Source organism: Helianthus annuus, chromosome 7 (genome assembly GCF_002127325.2).
Source record: "Helianthus annuus cultivar XRQ/B chromosome 7, HanXRQr2.0-SUNRISE, whole genome shotgun sequence".
NCBI classification, from domain to species: Eukaryota; Viridiplantae; Streptophyta; class Magnoliopsida; order Asterales; family Asteraceae; genus Helianthus; species Helianthus annuus.
The window spans coordinates 120,025,950-120,052,773 of NC_035439.2; the positions used below are offsets into that span (position 1 = coordinate 120,025,950).

At 37.3% G+C, this 26,824-nt stretch overlaps 1 protein-coding gene across 1 annotated transcript; it reads left to right on the top strand.

The window, feature by feature from the left end:
- The first annotated feature begins 19,453 nt into the window (after positions 1 to 19,453).
- LOC110868329 (nuclear pore complex protein NUP1) lies at positions 19,454 to 22,504 on the top strand. Its single transcript, XM_022117459.2, has 4 exons — positions 19,454 to 19,654; positions 20,196 to 20,498; positions 22,031 to 22,087; positions 22,166 to 22,504. The coding sequence occupies exons 2-4, from the start codon at positions 20,244 to 20,246 to the stop codon at positions 22,502 to 22,504; spliced, it is 651 nt and encodes a 216-aa protein (XP_021973151.1). The 5' UTR covers positions 19,454 to 19,654; positions 20,196 to 20,243.
- Positions 22,505 to 26,824: the final 4,320 nt, after the last annotated feature.

Here is a 26,824-nt window from a genome sequence, read left to right on the forward strand (position 1 = left end):
TGATATTGTATTTCACATTTGGATATGAGCAACATTTTAAACACGTATTATGCTATGTATGAAAACTTGTATACTCGCCAACATGCTTTTGTTGACTTTATTTTAATACATATTGCAGGTTGAATGTTCAAGAATCAAGAAACAAGCTAGGATGGCTTTAGAAACCCATTTTAGCATTTTAGTTAATGATTGAATTTATGTTTGTTTATTTGAGACAATGTACCCTACTTTAGAATTTAATAAAATGATTTAATTTATATTGTCACATTTAGTGTTATGTTGTTTTGAGCAATTTGTTCGTCTCATCCCGATGTTTCCGCCATCGGTTGGGGTGGACAGATTGGTATCAGAGCCATAACTATAGGGAATTAGGTAGGATTGCCATACTTTTCCCTAGTCTATAGTAGGAGTACTCTGATACCAGATTGGTATCAGAGCCATAACTATAGGGAATTAGGAATGCCTTGCCTAGTCTATAGTTTAGGAGCTTTTTCACTATGTGTTGCTTAAAACAACTTCCCTTCTATCTTCTTTGCTTCCCTCTACTTTCTTTTGGACTCTTAATATGCATGCCTTCCCTAAGGCTAACACAATACACACTTGGAGGCTTTGAAGACACTCTTACAACACAATCGAAATGATTCATCAAGATAGGGGTGATTCCCACACTTGGTGATGATTTTCACTCAGCTATACTTTGATTTTTTCACGAAATCTACCCTCAAGTTAGGAGTGATATCCAAACCTTGATGGGAGTTTTCCATTTCATATTCCAGTGGACCCTTATCTTAGGATAAGTACCAACCACGTTAGGGTACGATGTTATCAAGTTAGAGGTGATACTCGCATCTTGTTTAACTAGTCCCACTCTTTGATTTTCAATCTCGCCAAAGTTTCGATTTTCCCAATCGATTAAGGACGTGTAGTAACTGGAAGGACAAATACCGTTAGTCGCTTCTCGATGAGAGTATCTGTCTAATAGGCCAAAGCACGTTTCCTTAATTCGAAAAGGACTTTGATTCACTTTGGAATTGTCGTATGTTACGTTCCGTGACAATCCATATTTTACGTTAAATCTCTTTTTATGTTATCTCAATTATTATGTGTTTTACGTTTGAGCATTTCATTCATTTCTAGCTAGGAGACACATTTCGCACTATTGTCGCAATCTAAAACAATTAATGATACTCTTTCGTAAACAAATTAAATTTATTATGCCTTCACCATACAGGTTACCCTATGTGAAAATTCATGTCACTTTATTCATGTTATACTATGTGAAATTCTATGTGAAACAAGGTGCTATGTGGTGCATTCATGAAAACAAGTTTTTCCTAAACAAACATTATGATCAAGGTCTTATCTGTCACACCCCCAAAATCCACCATGCGGAGTACCACCGCTTGGAGGCGTGCCGTGACCAGGATCGAGCCACCAATCATATTGAACAACGTATTTAAGTAAATAAAACCAACCACAATACAATTGGTGACCAAAAGCCAGCTAACCAAGTTTTAAATTAAACAGCGGAAGCATAATACGTGATACCAAAATATAAGTTCATAGTCCATAAGTTTAAAATCCAAAACGTAGATTTAATAAGTTCATAAGGATTAAGTGTTTATTACGGAACATGACAGTCCGTATCCCACAACGACTCCTTCCTCGTGCAAGCTCCAAGCATTTAACGACCTGTAAGGCATGTAACAACGAGTCAACAACAAAGTTGAGTGAGTTCACGTTTAGTTGTTTAGTTTTAAGTTGTTTCTGAAAACGCGGTTTGTCTTTCGTTGGCGTAATTGCCGTGGGGGTTACCCCGTAGTTGAAAGTAAGATTAACCAGTTCATTCTTTATTACCCAAACCATTTCCATGATTAGTGGGGGCTTCCCCATGTGAACCACTAGACCGTATGATATCGACTACTACGCAAGTAAGTTGTGCCCTACATCAGTGTCTATCATCACTGATGGTTTGCCATAGTCCATTAGTACACGCCCGTCCGACTGGCACGGTGTGAGGTTTGTTAAACCTAATAGCGCTATTAACTAATGACCCGCTCGCCATTGTCCTCGGCGATTAAGTCGATATAAAATGAGGGACTTAATGATAGAGTTTTGTCTAGTAAGTTTTAAGGTTGTTGTCCTACCCAAGGAGGACGAACGTACGTAGTTCTCCCCAAGGAGAATACGCAGGAATAATATTGGCATCCTACCCAAGGAGGATGGCCGTACATATCCTACCCAAGGAGGAATATGTAGATTCAATTTTAAGTTCTTTAACCCATTCCCAAACCACCGGGAATCCCATGCCTTAGAAAGTGTGTCAACTCACCTCGGCTTACTCGGTTAGATTCTCAAATATAGCTAACAGTCAAGGTCGGTCAATCACATCCTAATATAATTTACCAGTTAGTCATTTAGTGGCTTTCAAATAGAACACAAAGTTCCTACACGTATCTATCACACAACATGCATCGTTTTAACGGTTTATGCCCATCTAAGTTTCCCATCCATTCCCCACTCAAAATCAAACATACGATAATGCACATAACATATATAACATGTTAGATCATTCACGGATAGCATACTCGACATTTAGACACGCAAGTCACAACTTATCTCAATTCAGCATTTATATTCAAAACCGGCTGTTTTTGGACATTTTAATAAAATAGTTAAATTATTCCAAAAATTCCCAAATTTTTACAGGATGTCTTAAACGTTCCATATTTTATTGTGTAAAAATATCGGGGTCCGGTTCACTACCAATATTTTATAAAAAATCATATTCCGGACTGAACTCAGATTTATGCATTTCTGACCACAGTCCACGGAACAATTTATTAAAAATTCATTGAGTGTCCGATTTACGAAATTCCAGTGGGGTAATTACAAATGCATCGGTTGTCATCTACTGTACAAATCTCATGGTCTGATTCTACACGAAATACAAGTTACAACAGAAAATACAACACTCATTTATTGTTGTAAAAACTCAGCCTAAGCTGCTGTTACGAATCGGTTCTTTAAAAATAGTAAACGAAATCCAAAAATTACGATTCCAGTGCCATTAGAACCGTATTTTATAACACCTAAATCTAGTCTTCAGAAAATACATTTTTCGTTAAGTTCCTGTTACAGCCTGATGAAGTCGGCTGAAATCATTACTCAGCTTGCTGTTTTGTGGTTTAAATGTTACTAAAACGTATTAACAAGTGTCCGAACAACGGGCTTATCAAAAGTTTGACGATCAAACATCATATATACATTAACCACCCTTAAACCAACAAGTTTTCATCTTTATGTATCAATCATAAGTAAACTTTTATATTTATCTATTTGTTCTTGACACTTTAGTGATTTTAAACATACTACACCCTTTGATCATAGAAACAAGATTAACAAGAGTGTAACAAGAGACTTACTACTAGCTTATAGCTAGGGTAGAATCTAGTGCAAAGTTGGTAAGGAGAAGATGGTTAAAAGACTTGAAACAAGCTCCTTTGAAAAGTCCTTCAAGATGTAACCTTCATGGCTCACTTTGAAGCTTTGTATGGAATATGTAAATGAATAAGATGAAGGTGTAAGGGTGATGGTGGTGGATTCAGTTGTAGTAAACCGAATGGAGAGAGAGAGAGAGAGAGAAGTGGAGTGAGAATGATTTCTATGGAATGATGAACAATCTATGATCCATGCTTTTTAAAGATTCATTCACATATCTTGGTTACTATCACAAGTAATAATCTAATAAAATATGGCAATATAATCAAAGCAAATATTTGAAGTATGGATGTTTGATATGGTGGGGTCCATGAGGGACTAGAATCGTTGGGGGGGGGGGGGGGGTCTTAATGTAACATTGTGACCAAAGTGGTAAATAATAGTTAGACTAGATTTTATATGTTAGTGAATTGATTTCTAGCGGGTGTTGTGGCATACGGGGACCATGACTAGCCAAAAATAATTACACAATGTATTTGACAAATATTTGGTGTCCCGGGTAATGTCCGGTTGTTTGGTCGGATACTGTTCCGTTAAACTGCTTAATTAATCCGTAAAGCGTCCTACATATATATTTTTGCAACGTTTTTAATTTTTAACACTCAGGAAGGCATACCGGACTATTTAGTAACTTTTCTGTATCCTACTAGTATGTTAACAAATACATGTAAGTATAACACAGATATCAGAAAGCAGCTAAGTAATTCCACACAGTCGTCAAACACTTTAATTATCATTAATGAATTGTACGGAATACATGGGATTTTGAGGGTTGTCACATTCTCCCCCTGTTAAGAGAATTTCGTCCTGAAATTTAGCGCGTGGTTACTGAGGAAGCTAGTTAAGTTGCGTTGTTTTCCTGATTTTCCTGGGGTGTCACATCATTCCCCTGTTGATTTGGAATTTCGTCCCAAAATTCTGCAGTAGCTTCAGTCTCAGTAGTGTTTGCTCTTTTCTTAAACAGCTGGGGATACTTGAGTTTCATTTGGTCTTCTCATTCCCAGGTATACTCTGGGCCACGACGGGAATTCCAACGAACTCGGACGAGAGGTATTCTGGTGTGCTTGAGAATCTTAACGTCTTGATCCGTAATCTCTACTGGTTCCTCAACGAATCGCAGCTTGTCGTCGATTGTGAGCTCTTTGAGAGGAACTATGAGGGTCTCATCTGACAAAAAATGGTGTGTGGTGGCGGAGAGATTGGGGATGGATGGTCATCATAATGCTATCTCATGGAGTTGGAAAGCTTATCCAAGGTCCACTGATGAAATTCAAGAGCTAGTGGAATTGCATAGGAAGCTCACGACTTATGTGTTGAATGGAGACAAGGATATGTAGCATTGGAACAGTGACTCGGACAATGTTTTTTCCGTCAAAGAGGTTCGAAAGTGGTTAATGTCCCGTGAGCAAGTCGTATTAAACTTTCTAATTTCAGTCAGTATACTCTCACTTTACCCTATTTTGTATTTTGAGACTTGGATCATAATGAAAAATACATCGTTTTGATCATATGCTTGTTTTAATACTATGTTATGTTATTACACGTTAAACTATGTCAAACACGTAAAAACGATTGAAAGATATTCCAAATCCCAACTCTTAAATCAAGTATTATCAAGAGATTACCCTAGACTAGACAAAAATCAGGAATTCGTACGTTAATTCGGTAAATTTCCAGAAATCTGGGCTAAATCAAATAATTATAATTATATATATTAGTTAAATAACTAAATATAGTATTTATAATAATTAAATAAATTAATTAATTAATTAAATAAATTAGTATTGTAAATAAATAAAAAGGGATTTTAATGAATTTTAGTTAGTTTAAACTAACTTGGTTAGCTAATCCTTTGTAACAATGGACTTAACCTGGTTAAGTCTAACCAGGTCAATAATTACCAAAGGAAACCACTAACTGAGTTAGAAGTTTGGTTAAGTCAAAAAAAGAACAAAAAGGGGGGGTCTCCTGGGTGAGAACCGGGCCCCCTTGGAATCGAACTCGCGACCTTGTACATAACAAAGGATCTCTCAACCATCCGGCCGGGCATGCCACATCCAACCATATAAGGGAACTAATTAATATTATGCGGTATTTCAGACTTTCTTTTTTTTCCTTCAAACCTTGCCGCCTAAAACGATTTACAGAAATCCTTTCCTTTTATGATCCGGACTATGTGCGGTAGTAAGAGACTGATATGTAAGAACAACCATCCGGCCTGGCATCACATTGCTCAGTTTTTGTTTCATATATGTAATATGTATATTTCACTTTGCAGTATAAATGATGATTGTATGGTTCTAGTTTGTGTCTCTTATGGTCTTTTTTCGCAAGATTTCTTTAGACATAAAATTGACAGACTGGCAAATGAAGTAGTTGCTAACACAGGTTTTTGATAAGTCGGGTTACTGGAAAAGACGACTAGGAAAGCGCTTCAGGGTCTTGAGGCTATGCCTCATGTACTTCTGTGTCAAGACTGGTTAAAGTTAGGGTTTGTAAGAGACTGATATGTAAGAACAACCAAAGGGATGAAGAAATTATGAAATGTCAAAGGTTTGCCTGATAAGACGGTTGATCTGTAAAACAGTTGAGAGACTTAGCTTCTAGATGTAAATAAAGCTTATTCGGTTCAATATAGAGCAATGCTTCGCATACATGATGCACACCATCTCAGTGTTTGGGTCTTATACGCCTTGGAGCGCGTCATGCTTTTCTAAAACAAGATGACTAGCATCGCAACAATATTTTTATGCCAGTTTTGTTAGAGTGACACAAGTAAATATATAGTTTACACTTTACAGGCACATACGAGTGTGGTGGTCATGTCTTGAAATAATAATTTATAACTAAATGTACAATTAAAATATTGTATGTATAGTTGCCACCGAATCAGTAATTGCTAAACAAATATGGTTAGACCATGTGTAGTGGTTTAGCTCAATAATGCCCCCACCATGGGGCGTTTTGTGACACGTGGCAGTCCAGCCAGCATAGGGCATTATTGGGCGTTATTGTAAAAGTGGCGTAGTGGGAATAATGCCCAATAACACCCATTCCAATTATTAAACAATTATTTTTTTATAGAGAGGAGGTTAAAAAAAAGAAACTACTAGTGGACCACTCCCATTGGGCAGTCAACATGTTCTCTTCCAATTTGAGCGTTGTTTTAAAAACGCCAATCCATTTTTTTTTTCAAAAATAATGCCCAAAAACGCCCTATGTAATTGGGGGGGGGGGTTTGAAAATAATGCCCCACTACGGGTGGTCTTATAAGACCATGTGTAGTGGTTTTGGTTGGTTTTGCTATCTTGGAGGGTGCAAGGGCTGGTTCTATATAGACCCGGGTGGATTTAGACTATGTGTTAAGAGGTTGGTCTGTTTGTTTGCTGTGTTGTGGCCAGAATGCATGGAGCATCTGCTGGATGGGTGTTTTGAAGTCTGATTGGCAGCAGGGGGATGTTTTGGTTGTATGTGAGCTTCAGTTTGGTTTTGGTAATTTTGTGTTCTACTGTTATGTTGATTTACGTTGCTTGGTGTAGGTGCTTGTATAGGGTCTGTTTCGTTTTTCTGTTTATGTTTGATGGTTGTATAGAATGGGCAAGGGACCGGGTTTTTTGGCCCATTTTGTTAGGTCCCTTGTCGATAGGGGTGGTGTGTTCCTTGGGTTGCATGTCCCGGGAGCCTAAATCCCTGTAGGTGTATATAGTTTTTTTGTTTTTAATAAAATTTACCGGAGGTGCCGCCCTCCTTTACCAAAAAAAAAAAAAAAAGTGGTTTAGCTCAATATTGCCCCCACCATGGGGCGTTTTGCGACACGTGGCAGTCCAGTCAGCATGGGGCATTATTGGGGGTTATTGCAAAAGTGCCGTAGTGGGAATAATGCCCAATAACGCCCCTTCTAATCATTAAACAAATATTTTTTTATAGAGAAAAGGATAAAAAAAAATAAGAAAATGAAGCTTACACTTGGACCACTCCCATTGGCCACATGCAATTTTGAGTTGACCACTTCAGCGTTTTTTTTTATAACGCCGGAATCAATTTTTGTCAAATAAAACGCCGAAAAACGCCGGATGTAATGGCTCCGGGGCGTTATTTGGCGTTTTTTTTTAAACCGCCCCACTACGGGTGGTCTAAGACATGAGTATGTGATTTGCTATGTGTTGTATTTTTAACCCATCGCCTTTTTTATTTTAAGCTTCATTAGTACTTTTTTCTTAGAGTTAAATGCCATTTTAGTCCCTGTGGTTTGGGTCATTTTGCCAGTTTAGTCCAAAGGTTTCATTTTTGACCTGTGGGTCCAAAAAGGTTTCACCGTTGCTATTTTAGTCCATGTCACACCCCTTTCTGCGGCGGAAGCACGAGGTGTGATCATGAAAGGTTCTCATTGCATACGAAAGGTAAACATACTATATGCTCGAAAATAACTTTAAACATTACATTACCGAAAACATAAGTCAAGTGTTTACAACACATGATAGCATATTGTCTTAAAAGTTACAACTTTATTTAACGATAAACAAAGCGACATCCACGAGCATGCGTAGGACCACGCGCACATCCACCTTTAGTTACCTGAAATACATGTGAGTTTTGGAAAAACATCAACATAATGTTGGTGTGAATTCATGCAGTGATTGTTTTTGAATGTTTAATATCCTTGAATGAAAACATAGTACAAAACTGGTAGAATGAATGATTGTTTGAATGTAACTCGTAAAACGTATGTATAACTGGGTACTATGACTGTTTGAATGTGTGAGTTTTGCTAGTGGTTTGCAAGGCCACTAACATATGTCACGACATAGGAAGCCACCAAACCTAGGCATTTTTGTCGACTTGACTGAGACACAGAAGCACTCATTGGTAGAAGTAGGCCAAGAGTGGGGTTGCCTGAAACCCATTAGATCTAACCTTTTGTTCCACGGTCTGAATGTATACGTTGATTAATGGTGCTTATGGTACCCTATTCGAGACATGGTCTGGAATGTTTCACTTGAATGTTTTTGTACCCATCATAACATATGCAAACAATATTCAATTTGTGACATGTATTTCACCCCCGAAGTGTAAAACAAAAACAGTTAAAGAAAAGGGGGAGCATGAACTCACAACTTTGCGTTCCTGTGCGTCGTAAACTTCACCGGATTTGCTTAATTAACGTCGTAACCTATACGCGTTTTCTTATCGTTAGTCACTAGACTTGCGTCGCACAAGTTCAGTCACTCACTTTTGTGTATATTTTCTTGTGTTAAAAATATTTTATATTTTTAACTAAATGTCTTACTTATATTATTTTCTCACAAATAAATATAAGTCTTTTGTGTTTTGTACTTTGCACCCGAATTATGTGTCTTGTATATTGTATGTGTATTTTCATGTTTATACTCCTCATGAGTATTTAGTGTATTTTTACGTCTTAATACGCTAGCTCGTATAACACATACTATATACACTTAGCACAGAAGTTGGTGATAAAATAATATATATTTTTCTCTCAAAAATATACATACTTATATCCATTTTTATTCTTGAAGAAATCCTCATTTCTTATCACCAAAAATTAGGGAAACCTTGGTAATAATCTTATTTACATTTTTAGGGAATAAGTTTCTCAAAAACTTATATTTTTCTAAGTGTCAAAATTTATAAAAATTTTGACAGAGTTTCCCCTAAAAATGAAGGTTTCCCATGTTTTCAAAACATGTGTTTATTTTCTTTTAAATCGTCAATAATCACCAACAACAATTATCAAAAATAACCATCAACAACAATCACTAATTTTCCCCATTTCATGAACTCGAATATTTACAAAAATGTGTAGTAATTTACTAGCACATTTAGTAAGTCTTGTTATCTTTAAAAATAAGTTTAATTTCTTAAAAACTTTATTTTTAAAGAATATGAAGTTCTACAACTTCTAGTCGGTTTTTACGAAAATTATTTCTTTGTTAAAACTTTTGTTACACAAGTGTCCACACACTTGTTTGTTCACAAAAATCATTTTTGTTTGTGTAAGATCCGGTTTAGAACATGTGATTTCTTTTGACGCTTGGTCTTTTGAAAATACCACTTGTAGATACATAGATCGGCTAGTTTTAAACATTATTTCACAAGTAAAAATACTTTTACACAAGTTCATGATTCGTGTGTGGTAGAGTTTCACCCTTTAACCCTTGTTTCATTCAAAACAACCTTATGTCATGATTCATGATCATGACCAACCCAGGTTAAATGATGATCCGAGCTACCACAACATATATCGGGTCCAAATAATCACACAAATCAATTACTACAACATTTACACATCATATGAGCTTTTAACCATCACTATTTATGTTTTTAGTAGACTTTAATGCATTAAATTGCAAGATTCCGAGTTTTAACCGTTACATATCATATTAACCACTTCAAAATAGTTCAAAAATGTGATTTAAGCAACATACCACTAGCTCGAGGCTAGGGAAGAATCTACGCGCAAAGGAGGTGGATAAAAGCTAGAGAAAGAGGTCCTTCGAGCTCCGAGTGCACCAGGCCTTCTTATGCGTGACATTTGACACTTGTATGATGTTGGAATGTGAAGAACAAAATCGAAAAATATGATGGATGATCAAGGGGTGTTCGGCCGAAAGTTTTTGAGGGAGAGGAGAGAGTAGTTTTGTGGTGTTGGGTGGTGAATTGTCTAATGTGCCATCTCAAGGTATTTATAGACATTCCATATGGCATATTCCTAGCATATTCCTGGCATATTCCTAGAATATTCCTAGCATATTCCTGGCATATTCCTGGAATATTCCTAGCATATTCCTAGCATATTCCTGGAATATTCCTAGCATATTCCTGGCATATTCCTGTAATATTCCTAGCATATTCCTAGCATATTCCTGGAATATTCCTAGCATATTCCTAGCATATTCCTGGAATATTCCTAGCATATTCCTAGCATATTCCTGGTATATTCCTGGAATATTCCTAGCATATTTCTAGGTTTTCTGCGTTGTCTGCGTTTTGCAGTGTAAGCACTGTGTCGCGTAGGAACACACGGTACGCGCTTAAACATGAAAAAAATAACGTTTTTAAGCGTTTTAACTTATTTTTTTTAACACGAACCTGATTAAAATTAAATTTTAATCATAACAGAATATTTGTGGGATTAAATATTATCCGGGCGGCCATCAACGTTCGTTTCGCAGTTTTGTCGTAATTAGTTCTACTCTTAAAGTGTGTTTCGGGTGCCTTTTAGTGCGTGTTTTAGCTTTCGTAATAACCATAAATTAAACCCTGATATGTACTCTTGGGTTTTAATGTACCTTTGTCGTAGGACCTACAACTAGGCCTCAATTCTAATGTTTGACTGCTTTCTGCAGTTCCGTTGACACAGTGTGTCTTACCGGTGAGTTTACTAATTTTTTTGACGCAACGCTCTCGTTTTTTCATAAAGCAATATTTTGTAGTATACAACGTGCATGAATTCACTTGCTTAGCATCTAATCAGTCAATGATGACATTTAAGCACATAATAGCAGTCATTAAATAATAATTAAAGTGTACGGAAGTTACCGGTTTGGTGCCAGTTGTCACAGTCTCCCCCCGTTAAAAGAATTTCGTCCCGAAATTCAGGATGGACTAACCCTTGCAGGAGTCTCTTTGAATAGGTGGGGATACTTTTCTTTGAACTGGTCTTCACGTTCCCACGTGTACTCGGGTCCGTGCTTAGAGTTCCAACGTACTTTGACAAGCTTCACACTGCTCCTCCGGGTCTTGTTGACCTTCCAGTCGGTAACCTCAACGGGTTGTTCTGTAAATCGGAGGGCTTCATCAATATGCACTTCATCCATTGGGATGATCACGTTTTCTTGTGTTGGACTCTTCTTCAAGTTGGATACATGAAACGTATCATGTACTCCATTAAGTTCTTCCGGTAACTCCAACTTGTATGCCACGGTACCAATTCTTTTCAATATTCTGAGTGGTCCGATGTATCGTGGATTCAGCTTTCCACGCTTTCCAAATCTGACTACGCCCTTCCAAGGTGAGACCTTTAACAACACTTTGTCTCCCACCTCGAATTCTACTGATTTTCTTTTCGGATCAGCGTAGCTCTTTTGTCGATCTCGAGCCGCCTTAATGCGCTCTCGGATCTGCGCAATCTTGTCGGTTGTCTCTTGAACAAGTTCAGGACCAACCATACGTTTATCTCCGGCATCTGCCCAACATAAGGGCGATCGACACTTGCGGCCAAACAGAGCTTCGAACGGCGCGGCCTTTATGCTTGTATGATAACTGTTATTGTAGGAAAACTCAACTAAGGGTAGGTGAGTATCCCAGCTGCCGCCTAGATCCATGACGCATGCGCGAAGCATATCTTCCAATGTTTGTATGGTTCGTTCGCTTTGGCCGTCTGTTTGTGGATGGAATGCCGTGCTTAGATCTAGCTGAGATCCAAAGGCTTCCTGAAATGATTGCCAGATCCTTGAGACAAAGCGTCCATCTCTGTCTGAAATAATGGAGATTGGCACTCCATGCCGCGTGACAATTTCTTTCAGGTATATTTCAACAAGCTTTCCAGTGCTATCCTTCTCTCGGATTGGTAGGAAATGTGCAGACTTCGTCAATCGATCAACTATTACCCATATCATATCGTGCCCTCTTGGGGTCCTGGGTAACTTTGTTATGAAGTCCATCGAGATTTGCTCCCACTTCCACATGGGAATCTCTGGTTGTTGTAGTAGGCCAGACGGTTTCTGATATTCAGCCTTAACCTTAGCACAGGTTAGGCATTTACCAACATAAACAACAACGTCGCTCTTGAGTCTCGGCCACCAATAGTATTCTTTTAAGTCTTGATACATCTTGTCCGATCCTGGATGGATCGAGTATCTTGACTTGTGCGCTTCATCGAGGATGACTTCTCGTAGGCCACCATAGAGCGGAACCCAAATACGCTTTTTAAAGTATAAGGCTCCCTCTTCATTTGGCGCCATGTACTTCAATGCACCTCAGAGGTATTCAGCTTTGCGGTTTTCCACCTTAAGGGCTTCTTGTTGTGCGTCACGAATACGCAAAGTGAGGTTCGTTTGAATAGTAATTTCCAATGCTCGAACCCATAGGGTCTTAACTCTTTCCTTTTGGCTCAACGCGTCCGCTACAACGTTTGCCTTTCCTGGGTGGTACTTAATCTCACAGTCGTAATCATTTATCAGCTCGACCCATCGCCGCTGGCGCATATTCAATTCCTTCTGATCAAATATGTGTTGCAGGCTTTTGTGATCTGTGAAGATTGTACATCGAGTACCATATAGATAGTGTCGCCAGATTTTCAAGGCGAATACCACTGCGCCCAGCTCCAGGTCGTGAGTGGTATAGTTTCTTTCGTGTACCTTCAATTGCCTTGAAGCGTAAGCGATGACTTTTTGGCGCTGCATGAGCACGCAACCTAGTCCTTGTCGCGAAGCGTCGCAGTATACCACGAAGTCTTCCGTGCCTTCGGGTAGTGACAATATTGGTGCATCGCATAGCTTGCTTTTGAGTAGCTGAAAAGTTTCTTCTTGTTTAACACCCCAGTCATACTTTTTGTCTTTTCTGCGTAAGAGCAGTTAGCGGCTGAGCTATTTTCGAGAAATTCTCGATGAATCGCCTATAGTAGCCCGCTAAGCCCAAAAATTGCCGAACTTCAGTCGGGGTTTTGGGAGCTTCCCAATTCTTTATGGCTTCAATCTTGGATGGGTCTACATGAATGCCCTTCTCATTCAGCACGTGACCAAGAAATTGTACTTCGCGAATCCAGAATTCGCACTTTGAGAATTTTACGAATAGTTTCTCTTTCTTCAGTAGCTCTAGAATGGTCCTGAGGTGTTGCTCATGCTCTTCTTTCGTCCGAGAGTAGATCAGGATATCATCGATAAATACAATCACGAATTTATCAAGATATGGTTTGCATACGCGGTTCATCAGATCCATAAAGACTGCTGGCGCATTCGTCAGCCCGAATGGCATCACAAGAAACTCGTAATGTCCATAGCGTGTTCTGAATGCAGTCTTTGGTACGCTTTCTTCTTGTATCCTTAACTGATGATATCCAGATCGAAGGTCGATCTTGGAATAGTAGCTTGATCCTTGCAACTGATCAAATAAGTCATCAATCCTCGGTAGGGGATACCGATTTTTGATAGAGAGCTTGTTCAATTCTCTGTAATCAATACACATTCGCAAGGTTCCATCCTTTTACTTCACGAACAATACTGGAGCTCCCCAGGGCGAGAAGCTTGGCCTTATGAATCCTTTATCCAACAACTTCTGGAGTTGTGTGGATAATTCTTGCATTTCGGATGGTGCAAGTCAATAGGGGCCTTGGCTACAGGAGCGGCTCCTGGAACCAAGTCTATATGGAATTCGACTTGTCGTTGCGGAGGTAGTCCTGGTAGATCTTCGGGAAAAACATCAGGAAATTCCTTTACCACAGGAATGTCTTCGAGTTTCGGCTCCACAGTCTTTTTATCTACCACATGTGCCAGGAAAGCGACACATCCTTTCCTTAAGCACTTTTGTGCTTTCATGCAGCTGATGATTCGCAGAGGCGCGTCTCGTCTTTCTCCATGTACGATGAGGGTTTCATCATTCGCCAAAGGGATGCGAATGGTTTTCTCATGACAAATGACTTCAGCTTTGTTCTTGGATAACCAATCCATGCCGACTACTACATCAAAGCTACCTAATTGGATAGGTAAGAGGTCGATGCTAAATTTGCGCTCACCAAGTTCTAGTGTGCAGCCTCTAACAACCTCGCCCGATTCAACAAGTTTACCATTGGCTAGTTCTATGGAATAAGGAATTCCTAATCTACTAGATTCTATTCCAAGCGTACGTTTAAATTCCACGGACACGAAACTATAATCGGCTCCAGTGTCGAATAATATGGATGCAAAGTGATTGTTAACGAGAAACGTACCGGTGACCACGTTAGGGTCCTCGCGTGCGTTCCTTTTCTTGTCACCAGACGACTCAGAATGCGTCTCGATCTTTTCTGTCCAGAGTAAGAACGCCACTGCACCTCTAGTGTCGTCGTAGTTCAGCGGTTTGCAATCGAGATACTGCTCGAATGTGCAGCCCTGAGCTGCGTCTTCTCCAGATGAATCTCCATTCCCATTACGTCTTGCATTGCTTGGCCCTCCAATTTGTTCAGTATGGTTCGCCTCATACTGGGTGATAGCTGCGGAGATTCTTTCCTCCAGTAGGGCGTTTAGTTCTTCAGCAGTTCTTGGAAGTAGGGGAGGAGGAGGTTGATCACGAGCGTTCACAGCTCTTCTGGGTGCCATGTTCTGACAGAACACGACCCAATAGGGTTTAGACATTTGTTTGATATCGTCTTACTAGACAGTGGTAGTATGACATATACCCACAGAAGTGACATCAAACAATCCGCTATTTAAATCAATTCCTACAGCAGCAAGCATGTATAAATAGATAAATGTTGGCGGTTCTTGTCTTTATACCCTAAATTATTACTCCATCGAGTATTTATTAGGCTGGGGGAAGGGTGCTCACGCTTGACCCTTTTCTTGTACTGAGGGAATCTATACGTGATAAGACTTGCTGTGGTTTCTGTGCACTGAATTCCATAATTATGTATGCATCCATAATTACGTAACTCCTTGCACAGTCCGCACAGTTCGTTTCATCCTCGTATTTCTTCCTTCAGTTAAGTCATTGTTTTCAGGTAAAGTCACATATACTAGGGGTATCCTACATCTAGTACATGTATATGCTAATTATCACACATAATTGCAAGTAATTTCCAGTTAAGACAAGTGCTACTCCTGCACCCTAGGTCTCGTAGTGTCCTCTCTAGACTCATGTAAACAGTTTCAGGCAGTGGATGTCGCGGGACGTTTTATGCAATGAAAACTCTTTGAAAAGTTGTTTTCGTGATAGGATCCTAGAGATTGTAGTCTAGACTCGAGAAGGAATCCTGGTTCACTACAATCGCAGCTCTGATACCAATCTGTCACACCCCTTTCTGCGGCGGAAGCACGAGGTGTGATCATGAAAGGTTCTCATTGCATACGAAAGGTAAACATACTATATGCTCGAAAATAACTTTAAACATTACATTACCGAAAACATAAGTCAAGTGTTTACAACACATGATAGCATATTGTCTTAAAAGTTACAACTTTATTTAACGATAAACAAAGCGACATCCACGAGCATGCGTAGGACCACGCGCACATCCACCTTTAGTTACCTGAAATACATGTGAGTTTTGGAAAAACATCAACATAATGTTGGTGTGAATTCATGCAGTGATTGTTTTTGAATGTTTAATATCCTTGAATGAAAACATAGTACAAAACTGGTAGAATGAATGATTGTTTGAATGTAACTCGTAAAACGTATGTATAACTGGGTACTATGACTGTTTGAATGTGTGAGTTTTGCTAGTGGTTTGCAAGGCCACTAACATATGTCACGACATAGGAAGCCACCAAACCTAGGCATTTTTGTCGACTTGACTGAGACACAGAAGCACTCATTGGTAGAAGTAGGCCAAGAGTGGGGTTGCCTGAAACCCATTAGATCTAACCTTTTGTTCCGCGGTCTGAATGTATACGTTGATTAATGGTGCTTATGGTACCCTATTCGAGACATGGTCTGGAATGTTTCACTTGAATGTTTTTGTACCCATCATAACATATGCAAACAATATTCAATTTGTGACATGTATTTCACCCCCGAAGTGTAAAACAAAAACAGTTAAAGAAAAGGGGGAGCATGAACTCACAACTTTGTGTTCCTGTGCGTCGTAAACTTCACCGGATTTGCTTAATTAACGTCGTAACCTATACGCGTTTTCTTATCGTTAGTCACTAGACTTGCGTCGCACAAGTTCAGTCACTCACTTTTGTGTATATTTTCTTGTGTTAAAAATATTTTATATTTTTAACTAAATGTCTTACTTATATTATTTTCTCACAAATAAATATAAGTCTTTTGTGTTTTGTACTTTGCACCCGAATTATGTGTCTTGTATATTGTATGTGTATTTTCATGTTTATATTCCTCATGAGTATTTAGTGTATTTTTACGTCTTAATACGCTAGCTCGTATAACACATACTATATACACTTAGCACAGAAGTTGGTGATAAAATAATATATATTTTTCTCTCAAAAATATACATACTTATATCCATTTTTATTCTTGAAGAAATCCTCATTTCTTATCACCAAAAATTAGGGAAACCTTGGTAATAATCTTATTTACATTTTTAGGGAATAAGTTTCTCAAAAACTTATATTTTTCTAAGTGTCAAAATTTATAAAAATTTTGACAGAGTTTCCCCTAAAAATGAAGGTTTCCCATGTTTTCAAAACATGTGTTTATTTTCTTTTAAATCGTCAATAATCACCAACAACAATTATCAAAAATAACCATCAACAACAATCACTAATTTTCCCCATTTCATGAACTCGAATATTTACAAAAATGTGTAGTAATTTACTAGCACATTTAGTAAGTCTTGTTATCTTTAAAAATAAGTTTAATTTCTTAAAAACTTTATTTTTAAAGAATATGAAGTTCTACAACTTCTAGTCGGTTTTTACGAAAATTATTTCTTTGTTAAAACTTTTGTTACACAAGTGTCCACACACTTGTTTGTTCACAAAAATCATTTTTGTTTGTGTAAGATCCGGTTTAGAACATGTGATTTCTTTTGACGCTTGGTCTTTTGAAAATACCACTTGTAGATACATAGATCGGCTAGTTTTAAACATTATTTCACAAGTAAAAATACTTTTACACAAGTTCATGATTCGTGTGTGGTAGAGTTTCACCCTTTAACCCTTGTTTCATTCAAAACAACCTTATGTCATGATTCATGATCATGACCAACCCAGGTTAAATGATGATCCGAGCTACCACAACATATATCGGGTCCAAATAATCACACAAATCAATTACTACAACATTTACACATCATATGAGCTTTTAACCATCACTATTTATGTTTTTAGTAGACTTTAATGCATTAAATTGCAAGATTCCGAGTTTTAACCGTTACATATCATATTAACCACTTCAAAATAGTTCAAAACTGTGATTTAAGCAACATACCACTAGCTCGAGGCTAGGGAAGAATCTACGCGCAAAGGAGGTGGATAAAAGCTAGAGAAAGAGGTCCTTCGAGCTCCGAGTGCACCAAGCCTTCTTATGCGTGACATTTGACACTTGTATGATGTTGGAATGTGAAGAACAAAATCGAAAAATATGATGGATGATCAAGGGGTGTTCGGCCGAAAGTTTTTGAGGGAGAGGAGAGAGTAGTTTTGTGGTGTTGGGTGGTGAATTGTCTAATGTGCCATCTCAAGGTATTTATAGACATTCCATATGGCATATTCCTAGCATATTCCTGGCATATTCCTGGAATATTCCTAGCATATTCCTGGCATATTCCTGGAATATTCCTAGCATATTCCTAGCATATTCCTGGAATATTCCTAGCATATTCCTGGCATATTCCTGGAATATTCCTAGCATATTCCTAGCATATTCCTGGAATATTCCTAGCATATTCCTCGCATATTCCTGGAATATTCCTAGCATATTCCTAGCATATTCCTAGTATATTCCTGGAATATTCCTAGCATATTCCTAGGTTTTCTGCGTTGTCTGCGTTTTGCAGTGTAAGCACTGTGTCGCGTAGGAACACACGGTACGCGCTTAAACATGAAAAAAAATAACGTTTTTAAGCGTTTTAACTTATTTTTTTTTAACACGAACCTGATTAAAATTAAATTTTAATCATAACAGAATATTTGTGGGATTAAATATTATCCGGGCGGCCATCAACGTTCGTTTCGCAGTTTTGTCGTAATTAGTTCTACTCTTAAAGTGTGTTTCGGGTGCCTTTTAGTGCGTGTTTTAGCTTTCGTAATAACCATAAATTAAACCCTGATATGTACTCTTGGGTTTTAATGTACCTTTGCCGTAGGACCTACAACTAGGCCTCAATTCTAATGTTTGACCGCTTTCTGCAGTTCCGTTGACACAGTGTGTCTTACCGGTGAGTTTACTAATTTTTCTGACGCAACGCTCTCGTTTTTTCATAAAGCAATATTTTGTAGTATACAACGTGCATGAATTCACTTGCTTAGCATCTAATCAGTCAATGATGACATTTAAGCACATAATAGCAGTCATTAAATAATAATTAAAGTGTACGGAAGTTACCGGTTTGGTGCCAGTTGTCACAGTCCACTGGGTTAACTTCATCCATTTATTTTGTTAACGAGAAGGCGAATTCGGTCATTTTATTTGTAATTCTGTTAACTAGAAGAGTAATTTAGCCATATAAAATGACCGAATTGGCCTTCTCATTAACAGAAAAAATGGATGAAGTTAACCCAGTGGACGAAAATGGCAACAGTGAAACCTTTTTGGACCCACAGGTGAAAAATGAAACCTTTGGACTAAACTGGCAAAATGACCGAAACTACAGGGACTAAAATGGCATCTAACTCTTTTTCTTAAATACAAAGTTATGTGAATCAGTTGTGGTCTACTCCTTTTTTACATGTTTTATTTATGTAAAAATTTGTTATAATTTCTTCCACATTCCTCACTAAAGCTTCTTTACTAGGGACTGTTGAAGAACCAAGGAATGTGTCTCAGGAAGCAGTTCCAAATGTAAGTTTATTACTATTTGTATTACCCTTTTTTAATTAAAAATTTTGCATCATCACAAACATGATTAACTTAATTTTGACAGTCTGCATCAAAGAATCTCACTGGAGTAGTTGAACCGAACACCAATGAAGGTGGGAATGATATCAGATCTCGAGAATATGCTTAAACAAAAGACTTTTACTAGGTTCGTTTTTTCGGCCACTTGTCAAACATTGCTATGATATGTTTTCTATTACTGATATAGTACACCACTTACAGATCCGAAACTGAGCGTTTGATAGCATTGTTGCATTCGAGAACGACAGAGTCAAATGTTGTTGAAGGGGATAAAGCAAAGCTTCCTAGTACATCGTATCAAGTTGTAAAACCTGATGCATTTGCAAGTGGCACATTGAACAAACATGTGGAAGAGAGGGAAATCAGGAACTTAGATGCTGCCATTTTAACACCTGTTGTCAATTCTAGAGTAAGTTGTATGCTTTTGTTCAAGTTTTTGTGGTTTCTTCTGTTTTAATCTTAAAAATCTTGTCTGTAGTTAGATTTTGAGTAAAATGCCATTTTCGTCTCTGAGGTTTGGCCAGTTTTGCGATCTTCGTTCGAAGGTTTGTTTTTTCGCATCTGGACACAAAAGGATTGAAATCTTGTCATTTTCATTCGGCTCGTTAACTCCATCCATTTTTCTCTGTTAAGTCAGGGGCATTTCTGTATTTTTTGTTAACTTAAAGGGCAATCCGGTCTTTTCACTTATTTAGCATAATATACAAGTATTAAAAAAACGAATTTCCCTTAAAGTTAACAAAAAGACGAAAATACCCCTGACTGAACAGAGAAAACTGGATGAAGTAAACGAGCCGCATGAAAATGGCAAGATTATAAACCTTTTAAGCGGAAGGCGCAAAACTCGCCAAACCTCATGGACGAAAATGGCATTTTACTCTAGAATTTTTTTATCAAAAGGGTTTATGTTTTCAACAAACAGCGTTATCATGTTGTCTACTTGTCTCTAGGCCTTTGAAGATGATGTTGCTTCACCTGCTGAGCTGGCAAAGGCCTATATGGGGAGTAGGCCTACCAAACTATCACTATTACCCCTGAGACCACTCACTCAAACACCAAGACAGGATTTAGCGTTGCTTAATAACACAGCCACCTTCCCGAAAACACCTGCCACATCACATACACTAAAGACCACAGCTGCTATTAAGACCTGCGAAAATGGTTCAACCACCTTTAGATCTCGAGGCAGATCTGCTTTATACGATATTCCACGCACACCGTATTACAGAGGTCCTTCAACTTTAAGTCAAAAGGTTAGATAAACCTTACTTCGTATCTAGGCCTGTAAACAAACCGAAGATTCATGAACTTGTTTGGCGGGAGGTTCGTTTATGTTCGTTTGTTTAATAAACTAAAGAACATGAGCCCAATTTTTTGTTCATTTAATTAAATGAACGAACATGAACACATATTTTGTTCGTTCATTTATGTTCATGAACGTTCGTTCATGTTCATTCATTTATGTATGTTTATTTACATTTGTTTATTTTTGTTCATTTATGCTTGTTTCAATTTAAATATATAAATATAAATAATAAACATAATAGGAACTTTCTAACTACTCAATAAATACAACTAATCGGTAATTGGGCTTTCTAGTAATATAAATGGTTTTTCAATGGATTTTATCGTAATTAATCACTAATTTATATAAAATATTACTTTATGTTGGTTTGTGTTTCGTAAATTATGTTCATTTACGTTTCTTTAATCATGTTCATTTGTGTTTCTTTAATCATGTTCATTTTGTAAGATTATTAAAGACTGAATGATTATTATTGAATGAGTAAGTTACAATATATAGGGATTACGAGTAACCCTAGAAACCTAACCGAGCCCGTGGGCCCATAGTCTAATACTCCCCCGCAGTCGTAGCGGATGGAACTAGAAGGCTTAGACTGAAAACAAAAAAACAATAATAAACCCTAAAAATCTGTCTTCGACTTCGGTCAAAATTCCATAATCTTGCAATCTTCAATCCATAATCTTCGATACACGGTTTTGAATGATCTCGTATTCCAATAAGAGACAACTAATACAGCAGTGCAGCGGCGGCTGGTAGCGGCGAGGCGACGGATCGTAATCCTGAAGGCGGCATGGCGAAGACCGTAGTCTAATGAGCGGCGGCGGCATAGCGGCAAGGGGCGACTTGACGGAGATGTGAAATCAACAGGATGAGCCGTAGCATCATCTGTGTGGTAAGAGACTTTAAGAAGACCGGTGAATCTAGAACCGAAGACGAAGCTTTATTTGAACACAAAACTGAAAAAAATGGAAACGCAAAACGAACAAAGACCGGACAGGGCGGCAGTGGCGGCACGCCGCCCTGTCTAGGGTTTTTCTCAAGTGGTGACGGCTAGGGTTTGTATATTTGTGTGTGGCGCGGCGGAAATGGTATATAGCCTAGGCTGGCTCTCATACCATGTAAGATTATTAAAGACTAAATGATTATTATTGAATGAGTAGGTTGCAATATATAGGGATTACGAGTAACCCTAGAAACCTAACCGAGCCCGTGGGCCCATAGTCTAATACATTTAAGTTTTTTTATGTTCGTTTACGTTTGTGAATTGTTTGTTTAGGTTTTAAATGAACGAACATAAACGAATATGAACATGGCCCTTTTCTTTAATAAACGAACATGAACAAAAAAGTATGTTGTATTATCTGTTCGTGTTCGGTTAAAGTTAAATGATATGTTTGTGTTCGTTTGGTTCATTTGCAGGCCTATTTGTATCTCTTTTGACCTAGTGATGACCGTTTACTAATACGTGCTTGATTTCAGGGTGTGGCTTCACCATCTGTTTGGGAGCATGAAGGGTCAGTCGGGTCAAGCAGAATGGTATAGTCTATATTTGATTGAGTATTGTTTTGTAATATGCTTATCTGTAACTGGTGAATTTACTTTTTTTGACTTTAGGCTGCAAAACGTAGGAGTTCTGCACTCGATGATATTGGGTCTGGTGGTCCCATGCGTAGAATTAGACAGAAGGCCAATCTACAATCACAGCAAAGCTCGCTCTCTCGGGATAAAAGTCAACTTGGTTCAACTCAAAAGCTGCTTTTACGTAACGAACCCGAGCCGAATGCTTTTAAGGCAGTAGAGGAAACTGGGGAGATCAGTAAGCGTAACCAAAGTTACGGTTCAGTTCCTACAGAGTCTAGTAAAATGGCGTTAAAAATATTCGAACAACTCAAAAGAATTGAGTCCGAAGGAACAACCTTCAGGATCCAAGCTAGCTGGGACTGGAACTACTGAGAACGTAGACTCGCTAATAGGTTTATCAAGCTCTCAAGATAAGCAGAAATCAGAGGGTAAAGGTAAACATCGCGTGTTGTTTTCGGATGCTCGTGAGCCAACCTTTCAAAGCAAAGACACTGTTGAAGAAAATGGTTCAAAAAATATTGTTTCCGTTGATGGAAATGTTAAAGTGCCAGTTGAAACAAAAGCTGGGTCTGCAACGAAACGAGCTTTTTCAATGAGTGCTCATGAGGTAGGTTGAACTTGTGATCCTTCTTTCTATATGATTCTTATATATCTTAAAACATAATGTCGGTGGTACTTACCACCAACACCCTCTTTTTTGAAATCTTTCACTTTTAACCCGTGTATTATTACTTTGTATTTACACTGTTCAACTTTTAAAAATTACAATTTTATTCCCTAGATACAACTCCATTTTACACTTCCTAAAACTTTTAAATTTGCATTCTTAATTTATCTACTATTACTTCATTTTACACCCCTCAACTTTTGAAGTTTGCCTTGTTAACCCTCAAGTTTGAATTTCGCCACCACCCCACAGGTTTTAAACTTTGCGTTCACCGTATTTAGCCCTTGCACTGTTACTCCATTTATATCACCACCACCCCCTCAAGTTTTAAACTTTGCGTTTTTACCCCTTTCACTATTACCCCCTCAAGTTTTAAACTTTATGCTTTTACCCCCTTTGCACTATTACTCCGTTTTTATCGCCACCACCCTCAAGTTTTAAACCTTGCGTTTTTTTACTCCTTGCACTGTTACCCCCTCAAGTTTTAAACTTTTCATTTTTACTTTTTGCACTATTACTCCATATTTACTGCCACCACCCCGTCAAGTTTTAAACTTTGCGTTTTTACTTATTGCACTATTACTTCATTTTTACACCTCTTCAACTTAGAAAATTTCATATGGTTAATGCATCACATAATGCTTGGAATAATTCACTCGATGTTGTGATTACTTGCGCCGCAACACGCGCAGGTTTGAGTAATTGCTAGTTTCGATTATAGTTGATGTTTCTTTCTATAACTTACAAGTTAGATTTTTTTTTTTTTTTTGATCTTGTGAAGGATACTCTGGATCTAGATGATGACAACCATTCTAACGGGCATGCAAATATCTCAGTCGGTGTAAATAAGAAGCTCGGGGCATCTGTGTTAGCAAACAACGACGTTTCTACTAAGTTTGCACTACCTGAGTCCAAAAAAGGTGCCATATCTCCTGGTAGTTCTGTTGTTAATAACCAGAAGATCGTTTTTTACGTACCTGCTTTGACTTCGTCGAGCAGTACTCAGTCAACAGTGCTTTCTCAAGGGTGTGCCTATTGGCACACTAAAGTGCCTATTGGCACACCAAACCCTAGCAAATTTAGGGTTTATCTACGCAGCGTATTGGTCAATACGCAGCGTATAGGGTTAACCCTCTACGCTGCGTATTGACCAATACTCAGCGTATATAAACCATGGATTTCAGTGCCTGACAACCAATCATTGCACAGAAAACAAGCGTTATATACGCTGCGTATTGGTCAATACGCAGCGTATATAAACCATTAGATTTTTTGGGTCATTTTGGTAGGTTTGAGGGATATTTTTTCACAAAGTTTAAATACGCTGCGTATTGACCTCTAAGGAGCGTATATAAAGGTCTGAAAATGTCTTTTATACCCTTGTTTTGAGGCTATACGAAGCCAAATACAAGGGTATCTGTGTCATTTTCGTCTCATACGCTGCGTAGGGACCTCTAAGGAGCGTATATAAAGCTCCATTTTTGTATTTTTTTATAATGTATTCCTTTGTTTATTTATAAAAAAAAGAAAATTATTTATAAAAAACAATATTATTGGTAAATAATACAAATATAAATTATAAAAATAAAAAATAATATAAATATTATGAATTATAAAAATTAAAAAAGAAAATTATTTATAAAAAAAACAATATTATTGGTAAATAATACTAATATATTGTTTTGTTATCGTTTAAATTAAATTATCGTATTCCTTTGTTTATTTATTAAAAAAGAAAATTATTTATAAAAAAAGAATATTATTCGTAAATAATACAAATATATTATATTGTTATCGTTTAAATTAAATTATCTTATCGTATTGCATCGTATCGTATTGCATCATATCGTATCGTATAGTGTATAGTATATAAGTCTCGTATAGAGGCCTATACGGGTGTTATTGTTTAGTATCGTATCGTATCGTATCGTATCGTATAGTGTAGTATAAGTCTCGTATAGGTTTCCTATAGGTCTTGTATATGCATATAGGATTAGACGGGACCTAAACCACACATATACGATACGATATCACACTTATAGGCTTATACGAGGTTAATACGTGACCTAAACCACACCTATACGATACGATATCACACTTATAGGCTTACACGAGGTCAATACGTGACCTATACGACGCTATACGATGCGATATCACACTTATAGGCTTATACGAGGTCAATACGTGACCTATACTACGTTATATGATACGATATCACACTTATAGGCTTATACGAGGTAAATACGTAATCTATACTACACCTATACAATACGATATCACACTTATAGGCTTATACGAGGTCAATACGTGACCTATACGACGTTATACGATACGATATCACACTTATAGGCTTATACGAAGTCAATACATGACATATACTACGTTATACGATACAATATCACACTTATAGGCTTATACGAGGTCAATACGGGACATATACTATGCTATACGATACGATATCACACTTATAAGCTTATACGAGGTCAATACGGGACATATACTATGCTATACGATACGATATCACACTTATAGTCTTATACGAGGTCAATACGTGACCTAAACCACACCTATACGATACGATATCACACTTATAGGCTTATACGAGGTCAATACGGGAACTAAATCACACCTATAGGCCTATACGGGTGTTATATCGTATCGTATAGTATCGTATCGGGTGTTATTTTCCTTTTTTTTATAAATAAACAAAGGAATACACAAAAAAAAAACAAAAATAGAGCTTTATATACGCTCCTTAGAGATCACTACGCAGCGTATGAGACCAAAATGACACAACTACCCTTGTATTTGGCTTCGTATAGCCTTAATACAAGGGCATAAATGACATTTTCAGACCTTTACATACGCTGAGTATTGGTCAATACGCAGCATATATAAACTATAAGGGTTAAAAAGATAATTTTACCACAGGTTTGGGGTTAAAAATAATTTTACCACCCTTTAAATACGCTGCGTATTGACCTCTAAGGAGCGTATATAAAGCTCCATTTTTGTATTTTTTTTATTGTGTATTCCTTTGTTTATTTATAAAAAAAAGAAAATTATTTATAAAAAAATAATATTATTGGTAAATAATACAAATATAAATTATAAAAATAAAAAATAATATAAATATTATGAATTATAAAAATAAAAAATGAAAATTATTTATAAAAAAACAATATTATTGGTAAATAATACAAATATATTGTTTTGTTATCGTTTAAATTAAATTATCGTATTCCTTTGTTTATTTATAAAAAAAGAAAATTATTTATAAAAAAAGAATATTATTCGTAAATAATACAAATATATTATATTGTTATCGTTTAAACTAAATTATCTTATCGTATTGCATCGTATCGTATCGTATCGTATTGCATCATATCGTATCGTATAGTGTATAGTATATAAGTCTCGTATAGAGGCCTATACGGGTGTTATTGTATAGTATAGTATAGTATGTATCGTATGGTATCGTATCGTATAGTGTAGTATAAGTCTCGTATAGGTTTCCTATAGGTCTTGTATATGCATATAGGATTAGACGGGACCTAAACCACACATATACGATACGATATCACACTTATAGGCTTATACGAGGTTAATACGTGACCTAAACCACACCTAGAGATCACTAGGAAGGGTATAAATAAAAAAGGAATACACAAAAAAAATACAAAAATAGAGCTTTATATACGCTCCTTAGAGATCACTACGCAGCATATAAGACAAAAATGACACAACTATCCTTGTATTTGGCTTCGTATAGCCTCAATACAAGGGTATAAATGACATTTTCAGACCTTTATATACGCTGAGTATTGGTCAATACGCAGCGTATATAAACTTTGTGAAAAAATGATCCCTCAAACCTACCAAAATGACCCAAAAAAGTCTAATGGTTTATATACGCTGCGTAGAGAGCTATACGCAGCGTATATAAACCTTGTTTTCTGTGCAATGATTGGTAATTAGGCACTGAGATCCATGGTTTATATACGCTGAGTATGGGTCAATACGCA